The sequence below is a fragment of the Myzus persicae genome, unplaced genomic scaffold (assembly GCF_001856785.1).
Source record: "Myzus persicae strain clone G006 unplaced genomic scaffold, MPER_G0061.0, whole genome shotgun sequence".
NCBI lineage: Eukaryota > Metazoa > Arthropoda > Insecta > Hemiptera > Aphididae > Myzus > Myzus persicae.
In genome coordinates, this window is record NW_019103911.1 from 487,028 (window position 1) to 505,601 (window position 18,574).

Here is an 18,574-nt window from a genome sequence, read left to right on the forward strand (position 1 = left end):
TACAAATATAGTAAATAATAAACACCAGTATATGTACCAAGTTTAAAGCATATATACATAATGTAATAATTATTTACTAGCCCCTAGATGATATTGGACATTGGTTATTACTTATTACTGTAATTCATATTTGATTTTAATTAAAATCGCCATGTACATCATGGATTTTAGTGTAGTTAATATAGAGTTCGTTGGGTGTGTTCAAAATATATTCGAGAATAAACAAAAAAAAAAGTAAAAGTAGAACTGCGTAGATACAAGGATTTCACTTAAAAAGTTTTTGTACACACTCTAAAAAAAAAATTTTTCTGCATTTTCTAATAACTATAGATAGCCTATCCAATGTTTATACATATTATGATAAAAAAATGTTTTTCGACCCATGCATTTATGTTTATTATTCAAATAATTATGTACATTGTAAGGTTCATAGGCATATATTGCGGGCGATAACCGTCTTACATTGTTACACAATGAGACATCTGTTATCTGTGAACATATTTGAAGTTCTTTCTATATTTTATTATACATACTATTTACATATTTGTTTCAAACTAAATACTAATATAACAGACTTTTAGAAAAGCGCTGATTGTGAGAAAAAAAAATAATTAAAAGAGCATAATATTATAATATTAATATAATATACGTATAGTTCTTGCTATATGTAAATTATAAATCGTAAATTGTTTGACAATATTACTATTAAATAAACGATATCTAATTTTATATTGACTACGGTTTTTTTATTTTCAAGTTTCACAATCTCGAGAGTCTAAAATTAAACTAAAATAGACTCAAAGGCGAAATTTAAGTTTTTAACTTGGAGGGCATTTTGCATATTTAAATGAAACAGACTCATAGGGGATCTCTGCTGGCTTGTTATTATTTGAGTACCTACCTGTAAAATATATTGCTTTATGTAATATAATAATCATAATATATATTTATATTTTTTTTCTCACCCTTTTTCCAACATTTAATATACACATTATAATACATTTACATTCTACATATTATTAAAATGAAAAATTTTTTTTTTAAATAAATTACAACATTTTGCTAGGTACTTATTAGTTATTGAAATATTATGATTGATAATAATTGTAACATCGATTCGAAATTGAAAAATTTGTAAAAAAAAAAAAACACTATGCTATAGAGTATTAACTATGTTCCAAATAAATTGGAATGTTGTCACTTATCAGTGATGTGTATTGTAATTACTAATTAGTAATACTATTATTAAAACTATATTATGTTATATTTGTCCGATATCTACTATGGAAGACACACGAATAATGAATCGTTGTTTAAACTTTGGAAAATAATTTCTTCAAACAACGTTGACTGAGATAATATGTAGAATAGATAACTAATGATTGATTAAATACTTCAATTAAAATACAAATTTTTGGAGGGGCTTACTCCCTCCAAGCCCCTTCCAAATTTTGCCTATGATTAAACTATATGTTTATGATATAAAATCATTTTACCTCATATGTATATGTTTACTCATTTATATCATCATTTGATGGAATTTGATAAACTGATTATTATTTATTAATGTAATAATACTGCGTAAACCTAATGACAGTTGACAGGAGACAGTGGTGTATTTAAAAAGCCTATTCATAACGCCGTATAATCGTTATCTTATTGTATTGAAATAAATTTACATTATTTTAGAACATATTATTGTCATACTCATAAATTATAATGTAATAATATGAGTGGTTTACCTCACTGCCCATCATCACTACAGTGTAATAATATTTGTATTATTAAAGTATGTCACCGTAATAATTTATTGTATGAATTATTCAATTATAATACCAAAAGCATTATATACATTTTATTTTCATGCATGAACACAATAAATCAAAAACAATTTTGTTGAAATATCAATACGAAAAACGGAAAACAGATAATGTGATATTGGTCGTTTAAATAAATAGAAAAATCTGTTTGATGGTCCAATTCATTTGAGTAGCTCACGTCTTGCCACAAATATATATCCATAAATAAGGGTTTCAAGGTAAAAAAAAAACTCGAACAGTCGAACATTATTATTTTAGTCGATAGGAGAAGAAATTAATTTAAAATTATGTATTATAACAAAAAATAATATTAGGCACTAAAAATTCAGAATATATTTGCATAGCTTGCACACTACAGTCTATAGTACATTATGAAATATAGTATTCTACCCTAACGAGGATATAACACGGTTGTCACTTCTCTATCATATTTCATCATCAAGACGTTTTACGAGAAGGTCATTTAAAATAAAAATTTGAGGTCAATAAACATTAAACTTAAAAGAAATAAAATTTAAAAAATAAATTATTATAATTTCTGTTCGTGATTTTCGAAGCACGAACAAGTTGTGCAAACGCTATAAAAATGATCGACGCTTCTCATCTTTGCACCATAACCCACAGATACTAGACATTTAATGGTTAAACCATATTATTGATTTTATGAAATGTATATGTATAGAAATGTTTAAATATTTAAATATTCTTCATCATTTATTCTCGAATATTCAAAGTTTTTAATTGGAGACTATTTCTCTCCCTTTTTTTACCAAAACTTTATGTTTGACATGAATTATTGTTTTAGTTTCGAAATGTCTTGTCTGTGAGGGAGTGATTGGGGCGGGGATCGTGTGAAACGAACACCTGTTCACGAAACCCTGAATTGTATTTTTCGAACGCCTAAATAAAGGTATACCGTTATTAAATATTACACTGAATAAAAAATATTCAAAGGGTAGTACACAGTAGCTGCAATATAGTCAGTATGTTATATTTATTATTCATTATGAATTCACAATAACCGATGCTTAACCAAAGAAATTGTATTTATCAAATGTAAAACTATTACAGGCACATCGACGATAATTCGGTATTCGGAGAGTACGAGTCACGAGAGTATTACAATTATTTTGTACTCAAAAATGTATAAAATATTCAAATTGAATACCTAAAGCATTTATGTTTATGTATAACTGATTTTTAAATTGGATATTACTATTAATAGAGTATTCTATAGCTAGTGGTTTTGAGTTGTGGTTCACACAAACCGTTTATGAGAAATAAGGCATTTTTTAGTTAAAATATTTATTTAAATAATATTTAAGGTAGTCAGTAATATTGTTTTCATTATAAATCTACATACCACCTTTTTGCATGAACGAGATTCGTAAATAAAATCTAAAATATTAAAAATATTTTTCAATTTATTTTAATGGACAATATGATTTTTTAGTTTAGGGTAAACCCGAGGGAGGGCCCTATTTCCGCCAATCTGTTACATATCTTCGTTAGCCGTAGTTACCTATCAACTTTTATAGTGTACTGTGTAGCTATTTGTATATTAAATATTTATATGCCATATGCCATATGCTGTATGGTATATATTATGTTTAAACTATATGTATTGTGTATTTAAGAGTTGATGGTATTTTCGGTAATCAGTATTTAAAGTCCCAAAAAAAAGAATATTGAAAAAAAGTCCTCAATTGTACACACATGCGTATACAGAGCAGTGGGATATAAAAGGTTGAACATTATAGTATTGTACATCTGTACGTGTACACATCCACGTATATATTCATTTATACAAAATAATTGTGGATTATAAATTACACGCGGGCGTAACACGAAACTAAATACCACCTAGGGTGGTGAAACCAGAATATAATAACACACGATGAATACGACAGCAAATGAATTCAGAAAATGTATGAGACAGAAATAACCAGTGAATCGACAAGAGTGGCTCTAGTAAAGTTAGTGAAAGTTCATAAAATGTGTGACGGTCATATGAGGATAATATTTGAATGTTTCATTTTAATGTACAACTACCCACGTAGAATAATAGGAGCATGAAAAAAGTTTTCTGTAAAGATTGTAATGTGGTTTTATTACAAGTGCAGTAGTTTAATATCATTATTCAACAATTATATAATAATGTAAATGGTAAAAATTATGTTTAAAATTAATAAAATATACAGACATGTTCGAAGTATTTTTCTTAAAAAAGTAAAAACATTTTTAATTCTATACCTAGCTCAAATTTGATAAATTTATTTTGAAACCGATTCAATCTGCAATAACTTATATTCATACAATAATACTCTGTGACAGAGTCGAATAAATGTTTGAATATCAAACTTAATTTTTAATCATACAGCAAAATGACCAAACACGAGGGACTGCCGTATGAAATATACAGTTGTGGGTAATTGTCAGTGATACAAAGGTTTTATTCAGGGAAACAGTTGTTAGTTCAAAATTAAAGAATTTATCTTATAATATAAATGTGATTTAGCCGATTTAGGTTAGATTGTCCTCCTAAAAGGTTGCTAAAGGAATGTTTAGAAAGGCCACTATTATATTATCTATGTTCAGTGGCCGCATATGACGTGCAAACAATTTCTAAAATGCATATGGTATAGCCGCACAGGGGTGCTCCCATAAGGTATAGGGTATACTGTATACTACATATACACTAGATATACACTACACATATATACTTTCAACTTTCAAGATATTTTTGCTAAATTAGTGACACATGTTTTAAAAAAAGTTGATGGGAACACCTCTAGTATGGTACACATGCGTAGGCAGAAACGGTGCGTGCTCGCGTGGGTGGCCATAATATAATTACATATTTCTACATATAGTTAGTATATAGGTATAATTACTGTATACTAGATTCACCTAGTATTCTGATCAAAACGAACACATGATAATTAAAACTGGTCCACCATCATTTCTTGGGTTGGAAAAATATCCTTGGATTTGAAAATTTTAAACTACCTATATTCATTAGGTATTTGCTATGTATAAAATGTCGAAATATCGGAAATATACGTATTGCATGCACCCCAAAACCAAAATTATTCGAAGGATTATTGTATTATGATTATCGAATTATTCTAGCACTCCTACAAATTCAACCAAATGTTTGCCTATGTACATCACGGAAATTCATGTCAAACCGATACACACATTGCTCGGTTCGCCTAGGTCTCTACAGATAAACCATGCTGTGAGAAAAACGTCGGGTCTTTAAGTATTCCGTACAATTTATAAGCATCCATACGTGTATTTACATTATATACATATACACATAGAGGCGACGACATCGTCGGCACTCACGGACTTTACCATGACGCAAGAAAAACCGATACGACACACACAGCTCTCGGCAACTGGATCGTTCACCCCCATAATTTATGGAATCACTTAATCCTCGACGTTAATGGACTGGCGCGACGCGCGTTCGATATAGCGTCCATTAATTCGATTAGAACGCGTCGACGTCGTATTAGCAACACACACACACACACACACACACATACCCACACACATATTGTATACACTAAAGCGCGCGCCCAATAGTCGAATTCGATGTGTCCTTTTAAAACGTTTTCGTTTTCACGACAAGCTTAGCGCGCACGTTTATATTATACATTATGGTCTGTTTAGCTCTCTGCGATCACACGTTTTGCAGAGGGATGCATCCATAACGTACGTCGATGAAAACCTCGAGAAAGAACGACGACGGTCTTTGCAATTTACATACATATATAAAATATGTATGTAATGTATATATATATATATATATATCTTACACACACGCGTGTGTGTGTGTTATGTCGCTTGAATAGGCTTTACTCGTCGTCGTACGCGGATTAAGCGGAAACGAGTTTCCCATAACGAAAAATACAATCGATTCGTGAACTGCTGCTGTTTTCTTTGAAATTATAAAAAAAGCAATCCAATATCTTTAATTCGTCGCGTTCCCAAGTATGATATGACTTCTCGGTTTCGCCATTTGTACACGGTTCATATTATATACGCTGTATAAATATGCATTATTTGCATTTTCCGACTGCCCGCGATGAGTATGGACCATTGGCTCTATAACGTATTATAAAATCAGTGGCTGTGAACGGACAGAGGACTGCAGTTCATCAATTTCCTTTCGTGTTTCGACTAAAAAATGAATCGTGTGCACGCTATTAGTATAATCGAGCGTGCGCATTGTTACGTGACGACGACGACGAAGGCGGTGGGGTGGCGTTTCCCGAAAGTAAAAAACGGAAAAAAATAAATAAAACGACCGCCGTGGACTACGCCCCGAAACCGCACTCCTCTAATAATAACAATAATAATAATAATACTCGTTTTTCGTGTTCGTATGTAGGTTAGGTACTTGTGGTAACTACACGTGCAACGGGTGTCCGAAATCGCCGTTTGGACTTTCACACACGTGCGTGTGAATGTTCCCCTGGGTTTTGGAGACACCGAAGCAGCCGTCCACATTGTTGTGCCCCGGTTTCGATATTCTATATTTTTTTCTATTTTTCCGCATTAATCTCTCAAAGACGTCCATCAATTATATCAACCGATTTTCCGTCATATGTGAACACCGACGATTCCTGCATTAGGTCGTATTTGTAACATTATTATAGGTGTACCGTAAATAGCTTATACCACGGCGATACAATTTAATATTGTATTATAATACGTTATAGGAATATAAACGTACGTTTCTATGATATGGTGAAAATAAAATTATTCATTGCCCCGAACCGAGGCCAATTTAATGGGTGGAATTGCGTACGGTTGAGTACGGTACTTATCGGCGGTACTTACCTTTTTCATAAAACTATTCCATACCATTATTTCGTGCAACGTTGCCACGCCGGGATATCATGACTGAATAATATGCTGCACATGTATATGGAGTAGGTATAGACCAAACTGGAAACGTTAGAAAATTATTTTTGTGTAATAAAAGGTCCCACTATACTTATCACTGCTACCTATAGTAACAGTATATTTTATTAGTTCCCCTGGACAGAGATTATTAGACCGTTCGGTTACGTATGACCAAGATTATTTTCAATTTTTTCATGTTGTGTAAAATGTACAAAATATGGAAAACGATCAAAGTAATTACGTCAGAAAGGGGCAAAGCCTTGGAATTAGTTAAGTAATTATTGTTTTATAAGTCAGCGAAAAGACGGAAAAATAAATGGATGCACATTGTACACATATTAAAGTTGTTACGCTTGTTTATCAACTAACATTGATTGTTTAAAAGAAATTAAAGTTTTGGGTTAGCACAATCAAATATTAGATAGATACGATGAAAAAAATTAAAACCAAGTTACATGTGAAAATTGTAAATGCAAAGTAAATAACTGGATTTTAAATAATTCATCGAAATAATCAGAACTGAGCTGATGATGGCAACATGGCTTTGAAATGCAACATTCAAATATTATTTAAAACCAATACGAAAAGCCATTCGATAAAAAGTGAAATATGTATAATGTTGTTATTGTACTCTTTTTTCACCTATTTATTTACCAAACTACGTTCCTCTTTTCACCCAATCATATTTAACTATTTTCCTTTTTTTGACAAGTAATATTTGCATTCTTTTCACCCACGGTTTTACCCTCAACAATTTAGTAGTATTTAGTATGATTCAAAGTAATTATTATGTCTGATATCTGCTTATTAGTCATTACTGGTTAGGTATTTTCTGGCTATGTTTATGCAAACTATTTAAAAAACTCAAAGCATAATTATAGGTTTATTAAAAAATTATGTTATAACTCAAAAAGTTTTAACTAAAAATCTTAAGAGTTATTACTAATACGACTATACGAGTAACATGTTTTTATAGACTGTAACAATATTATCTGTATATCTAATAGTGACAACAAATGCGTGTAAGTCATTTAACAAGTTCTTTAATTAAAGTTTTTATTTTCATTCTACGTATATGTATATATAGTTCGCTGTAATAAAAGAAGTCTAAACTAATTTTTAAATTAAATTAAATAAGATCCATTTACATCACTTTCCTTACGATGGGAAATTAAAAGAACGTCAACTAAAAACCGACGATATAATCCAACAATATAATACACAAGAATTAACTTAGTATGAGTTACATATTATGCATGGCATTGAACTACACATATAGAGTTTCTTTTTTAATAACCCCTTGATAAATGGCGAGTATCTATCTGGTATCACTATATAATGCACACAAACTATTTGTGGTGCTCTCAGCTTTCTAAGTAATTATAGATGTCTTTATTAAACTAATTTGCTGGATAGTAAAAAATACCTCCGCAGTATAATAATTAATAAGAAACTGCTAAAAATAAATTATTTTGAGCCACGCTTCTCAAAATGTCGAACGTAAAACTGCGGTCGACAAAAAATGCAATTATTACTAGGAAAAAAAGATAAAACGGTTTTATCACATTTGAGCAAAAATAGGTAGGTTATTTTTGGACGATAGAATTACTTCATCATACCCTTCGTGTTCTCAAAAAGGTAATTCGTACGCAATCGCAAGTTCTATCCGATTTAATTGTTTTCTCTCGCGTAGGTAATATAGTATAGTATGATTTTTATTATGGAGTATTAACTTGCAGTATGGTATCTATACACAATACATATTATGTATTACATAATATGTACTAATGTACTACGCACTGTATTTAATACTGCATATAAAAATATCAAACATCAATAATAAATACGTACATTTTATACGATTATTATCGACCACCAACCACGTAGGTACACACAGCACTACTACAGTAGTTCATAATATACACATCCAGACTAATAATAAACTATATTATACTACTATATCATGCATCCATAATATATTCCAATTACCAACTATAATTTTCATGCGCACGTGTACTGGTTCGATACTGGTAAATAGTAATAACATTACTGAGCATTGTTTGCACGGTGTCGGTGTGATGAAATGAACCGAATGCGAATGGTGGAATCGTATACCGGAAAAGGCGGAGGAAACGAACAAATTACACGTGTATAAAGCTGTATACAAAAGCTGTCGCCTCTACCGTACGACGGTCCACAGCATAGGTATATACAAGTAAAACAAGCACATACACACAAACGACTAAGCGAGCATACAAAACATTTGGTCTCGAAGAGGCACCGTTGATCAGTAGTCACTCATCGCGTGGGTGTTTGCCAGAGGGGATGTATTCATATGGATGACATGCAATGTAATGAATATATTTATGTGCGCCGGAAGATTCTCAAGAAAAGTTCGTTTATTTTGTGCCGAGCGTCTCGCGATAACCACTCGCTGCTACTTATTTTCTGAATACTCTGATGTTTTCGGATTCGTCACCAAACGTCGAGGCCCATCGCCCATAGCCGCCACCTCGTCGACGATGAGTGTTGCAGTGTCGTCGTCGGGCGGTAGTAGTGAGTGGAGAAGTATTCCTTAAAAATTAATTCTATTCCGGATACGGCCGGCGAACAACACCGCTAGGCCTATAATATGATGATCGTCGGTGGAAAAAAGTAAAACTAAAAAGTCGTCGAAACGGGGCCGTGCGCTGGCACGGACGAACCACGCGTACCTTGTGTACACAACCGTATATAGTACCGAACGTAAGGCGCGTGCTCGGATCACCACACCTCGGCGGCGGCCACAGCGATACGCCGAAGTATCCACCACACGCGCAGTCGGTGCCCACCGCCAGTGGTAGAAACCCTCGGGCCGCACTCGTCTTCGCGTTACGCCGTGTGCAGCACGCGTTCAGGTGAATCCTCTCCTCGGCGTGCGTCCGCGTCGTATAATTTATAAGCAAACCCGTCGCCAAGGTGTTGATCCTTCCGTCCGTCAACTCGTCAAATATATTATAATAATTTCACACTCGCGATATTTGCAATCACATTATAGTGATATTATGAGCACGCTATTATTGTTGTATTTTTAAGTCTGTTGCGATACAAGTATATCGTTTTCGTCGGCGTTAACTGTTGCTCGGCGCTCGAAACTACCTGTTGGACATACGTCGCCGCCGCCGGTTTTCTGCTCGATTCGTATAATTTTCGTATCATATTGTTATCATTATTATTCGTGTTATGTAAATCGGCGGTCCCGATGATGCGTGCTTCGATTTCCGGTCGTTCACGCCGCCGCCGGCCGTACGTATTACCGCACAGTTTATTCTAATATTATTATTGTGATATGTGATCATAATAAACCGTCGTTACACACTGCAGCATTGTGTACCACCGCATGATATCATAATAGATATTATGTGTGTGTGCTGAATCTGCTGTGTTATATTATAACCTCTAACATAATATAATAATATTGTAATGGCGTACGCCACAACGTTTGTCGTAACGTGTCTTGACACGATAGAGTTTCATTTTCAATCCCTCTCAACCCCGAAGACGTTTTTAAAAAAATCGTCCGGTTGGGGTTCGAGTTTTCTTTTTATATTTGGTCCGATGAAAAGCTCTGCAGTCCGACGTTTTGCCAACGCGCGCGTGTATGTCAAGTTGTATATTATAATATTAAATTACAATTACACTATAATATGTACGTACGTGTTCGGTATGAATATATTATACATGACGGCGGGGATCGTGCGAAAGCACAAAGCACGGTGCGAACCCCGCCGGACGAAATCCAAAAAAAAAAACACACCATGTCATTCTACGATCGTCTTGGTGTGTCACGATCGCCGCTGGAAACGTTTCCCGTGCCGACACACACGTCTATTGTATACCTATAGTAGTATATATACTGTTTATCTGCTCCTGACACACTGCGTATGGGTACATTTATATTATATTATATACTGTCGTTACGTCCGGTCGTGTTTTTGACGGAAAAACGTTTAGACCGTATGTAGTAATGCGTGTGTCCGCGACGATATACGTATTAATGTATTATATGGCCGCCGTGTATTATTGTCGCGCGTCCGAAGAAGGGCATGCGAACGACGTCTGCCGCCGATATATTAAACCAACCGGCTCCGCAAAAATATACGTCGCAAGTCAAGTGAGTAATATTCTATACGTACTTACGGAAATAAATATTAATAAAACACTCTACGGAAAACGGGACAATAACCTCAAAATATATTGTCGATAGGTCGTCCATTATATTATGTATACCGTATATAAGTCATAATACAGTCGTTCGTGTCGTACGGTGTTCTGTATGGTATACGGACATCGTTGTAGTGTGTTTTCACAGTTGCGTACGCACAATAAATTATATGCGAGGGATCATCAATTAATGTTTTCGGAGGACCTCTTTAATAGAAATAAGGAAGTTTTTGATGGCCATCAAAATGTAATGTACACTTTTATATAAAGAAAGTAAAGACAAAATCAAACAATCAAAAAAAAACGAATAAATACTTCATATTTTAGTTTACCAACAAAAATAATAATATTGTGGTGCGGTGTGGCGCTGTGTCTACACTCAGTTCCGTGCGAGCTCTGAGTGTACGTACCGGCGGTGTTGCAAGATCCCGGATGGGTGACCATCCGTGATTTTTGGCAACAAATCCTTGCCATACATACACAAACAGGTGTTCAAAATAACCGTTCCCCCTACAAACAGCTAATGGTTTAAGTTCCCGGGCTTCAGATCAATACAAATAATAATAATGATGATTAAAAAAAATAAATGTCTTTTCTACGAGCCTGATAAAGTTTATTCGTGGTCCCTCAATTTTTATAGCCCCTGACGGCTACAACACGATTCCGCAAATTTAATATGTATGTACACGATTCCGCATAATTTTAAATGCAACGTTGTCATACAATTGTCTGTTCTTGTTATTTTTGACAAATTAAATTTTTTCTTCAATTTTATTAAGTTGTTTGGTTAGTGAATTGAGCAAGTGCCATCATCTAGCATGCTACTCAATCAATTGCTAAGTATAATATAATTTAATGACATGATAAAAAAATAAACATATATATATGATATTATATGATATATAAAATGAAATAATAATGACCTTGGTAGTTGAAGCCTTAATCCAAATTAAAAAAAAATTAAATTAAATAAATTAAATATAAAATATAAAGACCTATTAGGACCTATTAGCTATTAAGACCTACACGATTCCGCAAACTTGCGGAATCGTTCCCCACCACCCCTGACATGATGTCTGGGCATATACAAATTTTAACCTTACACTGCACTTTTCTTACGCATCCGACACATACCTATATACCTACACTGCACTGACCGGTACAATATTATTGCTTCAACGCTGCACTGCTATGCCACCACACGAATATATAATAATATTATGCGCATCTATTAAACTTACATAAATTTATATTTTTTATTCTCGACAATTTTAAGCTGTTGAATTAAATATGGAATTTTTTAGTGTGCAACTCGCCGAAACATATACTGACGGCGCCGACGATTTTATTACTGCGTATACGAGGCGCCGTTAATATAGTTATTTCTTATATGTATATGCGAGGATATAAAACATACATTGAAAATAATCGATGTATGCTAATTATTATAACGAAACTATAAGATATTTTGAATAGTTATACAATCGACAACCGAATCGATTACTTAATGAACCTTTATCGTCACATTTACAAATAGGCCACAGATCATGACAGTTTAGAATGTTTCTGATAACTGATAAGTGATAACCAATGTTTATTGTACCTTATACTGGCAATTAATTTATATGGAAAATCAAAATTAATTATTATTACTGAAATGTTTTTTTTTTTCATAAATGAGCACTAAAAATATTATAGCTGATCTATTTTTTTCTATGAGAAATTACTTGTGATCTACTTTCTGATAACCCAAATATTATTATAATATATTTTGTAATAACGTGCGAATGTATTTTAGTAAATATAATGATTTAAACATTTATTTATTAATTAAGAAATTAAGTTTCACAATAATGTCAAATTTAATAGAAAAGATTTGAAGTTTATTGAACTCAATATATTGGTTGTATTCAACTATAATTTGATTTTATTATATTTTTAACGAAGTACACGGACTTAGAATACTTCTGTGTGCATAAGTGTATTTGTTAAATCACTTGAATGTGACACTTCAATTAAATTTTTTCGGTGGTACACTGTAAATGTATTTATTTTTTATTTGCACAATGTATTTGGTATAAATACTTATTATTTGACTCAATATCTATGTAGTTGTATATCTACATTTCGTAAAACATTTATACGAAATAACGAATTTCCTCTTAATCAATAACATGAAAACCCCTAGAAATTATATTATTAATGTGAGTAGGAAGTACAGTGTACACATATATTATTTCACATACATTTACTGTATAAATTGACTAAATAGTTTAAATCATACATATTTTTTCAGAATTATTATTTCGAATAGCAAAAAAACCCCTATTTTAGGTCTGATTGATTATATGGAATGTTTTTGACGTAAAAATAGCATGTTATATTCATAATAAAACCAAATTAATTATATTTATTGTATAACAATTATTACAATCATGTAGAGTCTATAACCAAAAGTATGGCAATTAAAAATGTGACGGGTAGAAAATAATAGGTTGATCATTTTTAATGAACATCATGTGTGTACAATAACTGAATGAAATGATTTTATTATATTAAATAGGTTGAGAAAATTGAAATATTTTATAACTGCGCCATTGATAGTTATTCGAAACTTAAAAAAGTGTGTTACGGATTTGTCTTACGTGTTATTATTTTAAATTACCTTGTTTTGCTTGTTTTTATCATAATCAGTAAACCACGCTTACATACATGGAAGTTCGGAATAATATTATAGTTAAAGTAAATAATAATATGTATTTACATATTTGTTTAAACGTCTATGTAGCCATGTAAGCTCAAGTATAGTATAAGAATTATAAAATCCAGGGTTAGTATGTAGTAAAGTAAAAAGGTAAAAAGAACATATTAATATTAACTTACTTAATTAGGTATTGAAATACCCAATAAAATAATATGATATATGAAAAAAAAAATAGTAAAGATTATAGTTACTTAATAAACTGAGAGACCTATAATTGAATAATATCTGTTAATTACCATATGAAATACAATAACAATAAATTGTTAACATAAAATATTTGTATAAACTACTATATAGATTATTTTGTTCAGTAAATGAAACAAAATAGAGTTAAACAATGATGGAATACAATTATGAAATATTGTTTTATTCATTTCAAATACGAAGACTTATCGGTGACATGTATCGGCCCCATTCAATGTATAATTATCATTGAAAACGTATACATTATAATTTTTGAATTCTTATTATTAACAATATATTCTGTTTATACGTTTTTGATGTAGGTACATTTTATTTGCTATGTAATATATTATGGATGATTGTAAATTCAACGGATTAAACCTTTTTTGTATTTAAATTCTACTGGTGTTAACTTTTGAATTGTAAAATAAACAACTCTGGTAATATGATTTTTGACCAATTTTACTTTTAAATTTCAAAGTAAAAATTAAATTTATTTGTGATGACACGGTTTTTCCTAAATTTAAGGCTAAAATCAATTACACAAAGCGTTCAATGTCATAGACTATGGTAAAATTGAAATTACTTAAATGCTTAATTTTTAAAAATTATCTTGTAAAATGGAGATTATGTGTTAATAATTAAATCTTAAATTTCCAATAATAATATGAAATCATAGTTAGTAAATTTAATTTAATTCAATATATTTTTAATTTATTCTTTTTATAATATATAAGCATGCATACAAATTCGGGTTTGGTTTATTTTTTCAATATTAGTGCAATCGATTTAGTACTGGTGCAATTTACATGTTATACGTCCAAAAATAAAATCTTCTTACCAGAAAATTGGTATATTTTATTATTAGTCGAATAAGGACAATTCTTATACTATAACAGAGCTACCTATAGCTATAAAGGTCGGTAACTCACCGTTTCCTGTAAAATAATTATCTCTGACTGACTAAATTGCTTGGTTCCATTGGGGTATACCCTATGGTACATCGTTATTTTATCACACGATACCGCAATAACCAAAATCCACCGCATAGTTGAATTTATTCACTTTTGACATTTGATTGCACATTTCTTCATCTTATCTTAATAACGTCTATGATGAGGGTTACATTTATATGTGAAAAAATGATAACTTAAAATAATGATAAAATGGTATCATTATAGGTACAATATTTATAGAATTTATAAGAAGTTTGGTATTGACATAAAAAAACGCAGAAAGGAGACCCATGATCGATAAAAACACGACACAACAAAACACAAGACTATGTAGTGTGATGTGTGAACCTCTTTTTATCTTAATTTTTTTTTTTTTTTTAATTTCAAGTAATGCTTCAACATCATAGGGTATTAGCCAACATTTGTACAACATAGAAAGTGGAAGAAAACAGGTTGAGAAAATTAAAACGGAATATATTATACAGATAGTTACAATTTATTACTTAAATTTCAGGTATGGGAGATCTTGTATATTGCTTCTGTGTTTTCTTCATTGAAAGCTTATCGGAGAGAAGTTAGATTGGAGAACATTTTTCGCGATTCGGTGTATTTTGAACATCTGGTGACGTTGTGGTCGATGGAAAGGTTTTCCTTCCATGCGTTGCATAGTGGGGCAGGTTTTTTGGAGATAAAGAAGGAGTGTGTGAGACGAGTGTGGTCTATTCTGGCTCGAGTTATGATGACTTCATCTCTTATTTTTAAATTTGGATGAGTAGGTTATTGATTTAATATAGGCTTGACATATCTTAATCTTTATCTTAATTATATCTATACTTTTCCAAGTGTATATACATACGATAAATGCATGGGAAAGCGCATGCCATTTTTTAAACAAATCTTTAAGAAATTTATAACCGCTCTTAGTAATTCATATGATCAACAACTGGTTCTATCAATTTAATTTAATAGATATGTTATTAATATCGACTCTTCTTGACTCCTGTGCAACATCGCTTTATACTGCAGCCCATGTCGAACGATAATATTCAACAAGCTCTCCACACACCCTTCGCACCCTACGCATATAAGAGTAATAATATAATTCCTATCGTGAGTGCACGCTATCATCTGCGAGTGTCACTTTTATTTAAAATCAAATTAATGATGAGAACGCATAATATTAACCAACACCCATTGTGCACCACGTGCTGCGTGAGGTTACTATTATTTGTGTATGGATTTATTCGCTAGTTTTTTAAACTAATTTTTAAACTATCGAATACAAGTGCTTAGCATTAAATTTTGTTTAACATTTTTTTTCACAGGAGTGTGACGGGAGTTTTCGAGGCGGAAAACGGAAGCAGAGGTGGTGGCGGCGGCGTCAGCGGCGGCGTACACGCAGCGCATCTCGCCAGCGAACGACGTGATCACCGTCCACATCGCAGTTGGTATCGTGTGCCGCCGACCACACCGACATGTACGCGGCGGCCGGTGGCGCGTCTCTGGCCAGCAGGCGACACAAGCCCAAGCACCGGAACACGGCGGACGCGGACGCGCTGATCCACCAGCAGTTCCAGCGCCGGTTCCAGCAGCACCAGCAACAGTATGCGCCCGCGTCCGTGGAACACCAGTTGCGCGCCTCGTCGTCGCTGACGCCGTCCACGCCCATGTCGCCGTTCGGACAAGTCCGGTTGTCTGGCCCGTTCGATCCGGCCGAGGTACATAGAGCACCTCATCCACTACCCTCCCCCCCCCAAAATACCCTCCGATCCAATTTCGTGGCCAGTTATATCGCGAAACGTTATTTCCTGATGATACCTAATATACCTGTATGGTATGGCCAGGTATACTGTTCGTAATTCGTCTTGAGCGCCTGAGTGAGGCCCAGGCTCCGAGACGAGCAGTTTACTCGAATTCGGGGCATCACGTACAAACTAAAATGGGAAAATTGGTTTCAAAACATATACTATATGTCATTGTGTTGAACATTTTATGTTTCATGTTATAAAAAAATAACGAAGGAATTATTTAGAATTAAAGTAGCGATGTACGTTATGTGCGTATTAAGTATAATTACTAATAAGTATAAATAACTATCGTGGTCGAGCATTTCATGATCAGCGAATGACGGTTATTCCGTGGGCTTAACTAATCAACTTTTTTAAATTTTGTTGCAAAAAAAATCATGCTAACGTATATAAATCCTAAATCTATCAAATAAAGAATGCATTGGGCACATGCCTATGAAAATTGTGTGTTATGAATGAAAGTGAGGCTCTGTGATTGAAATGCCAACCGACTGAGACGAATTATTCATGTAACTACTATGGAATTACCATATTGACACGGCCGCACTAACACGTTCATCGACCCATAAGGAGTGCATTAAGATTAATTTTGAGAATACCACGGAGGTTTGAGCTTCTGTGTTAAATACATGGCGCACAAAGTCATGGGTTCAAATTACACGCAGTACGTTATTTTTTCACTGCATAGTATATTCACGACAAGTTTCATTTCACTATCCACCCTCACCTGCTCTGAACGGTCAGAAAACGTCCAACTGGTGACCGGTGGTACCACTATATGTTATTAGGTATAAACTATATACCGCAATAACTCGCCTCTGTGAGGTCCCAATCACGGAAAAAAAATTGAAGTTAATGTCCTATACCCATTTCCATTAATTTATTAGCCTATCGCGTGTTTACTATTTTGTTGTTTTCGAACCAGAGTGCTATCGCGAACAGCCGCGATTTAGGAGGGAAAAATATTTCGCATACTGCAAGTAATAATTAATAATAGTATTGTTTTTCCTCATTCGGACAGTTAGTAAAACGAACGCCCTCGTTATTAAAATACACACTATTTCGTTTTACTAAATATTTATATTTTGATATATTATTGTACTGGACAATAAGGTTGACAAAAAATATTGACCTTTCTTATGCTCGACGTCAGAATAATAATATTATATAATAACATAATATTACTATTATGTGAGAGGTTGATAGACGGCGCAACGTATCTGCAATATAGGCACATAACTGTGTAGAATATTTAAAAACATAAGATATTGATGATGTATGTATGGAACCAGTCGAGTTGCCGAGACTATAAAATATCGTTATTTCACTTTAAATGATAGACATGTTTAAAATAGAGCAAATGGTTACATGCTTGTTTGCTGGGAACCCTTTCGTGAAACTTTATTCACATAATATTAATATTATAAAGTTTTTTTTTTTGGTATTTATACATGATGTATAAAAAATAATCATTTTCCGCTTCATCTGATAGACAAAACATCTATCCATTTTATCCATTTTATGTGGCTAAGCCACACGATATTACCAAAGTTCAATAAATGACTTCATTCATAAAAGAACGATTTTGTGACATGAATGCTACATACATTAGTATTATACATATACATAATATACACACACACATATGTATATTGTATATATATATATTCTAATATCCTAACATTATACAAATAAAATAAATTATATATTTATATGTATGTAAATATTATGGCCACATACTATAGCTACAAGTTGAATTTTTTTAGTTCATTTATTTTGATATGAGTACCAATGCATAATTCACTTTACCATAACATTCTATTATTTATATTATTAAACCTCTATAAGTATTAAAATTGGTTAAAATGCAAGTATGATATCTAATATGCATTCAGAACAGTATAAACATAGTGATTTTTT

General features: G+C 32.6%; 1 protein-coding gene across 3 annotated transcripts in view; it reads left to right on the plus strand.

Annotated features, from left to right (window-relative positions):
- Positions 1 to 18,574, plus strand: part of LOC111036202 — a 61,686-nt gene that overhangs the window by 15,589 nt on the left and 27,523 nt on the right. For 2 of the 3 annotated variants that reach the window (XM_022318142.1, XM_022318141.1), the window contains one exon: positions 16,172 to 16,564. In XM_022318142.1, the coding sequence (XP_022173834.1) occupies positions 16,322 to 16,564 (243 nt within the window). In that variant the 5' untranslated portion in view covers positions 16,172 to 16,321. Of the gene's footprint in view, positions 1 to 9,572; positions 10,026 to 16,171; positions 16,565 to 18,574 lie in introns of those variants that run through there. The other variant, XM_022318143.1, reaches the window with a different exon arrangement.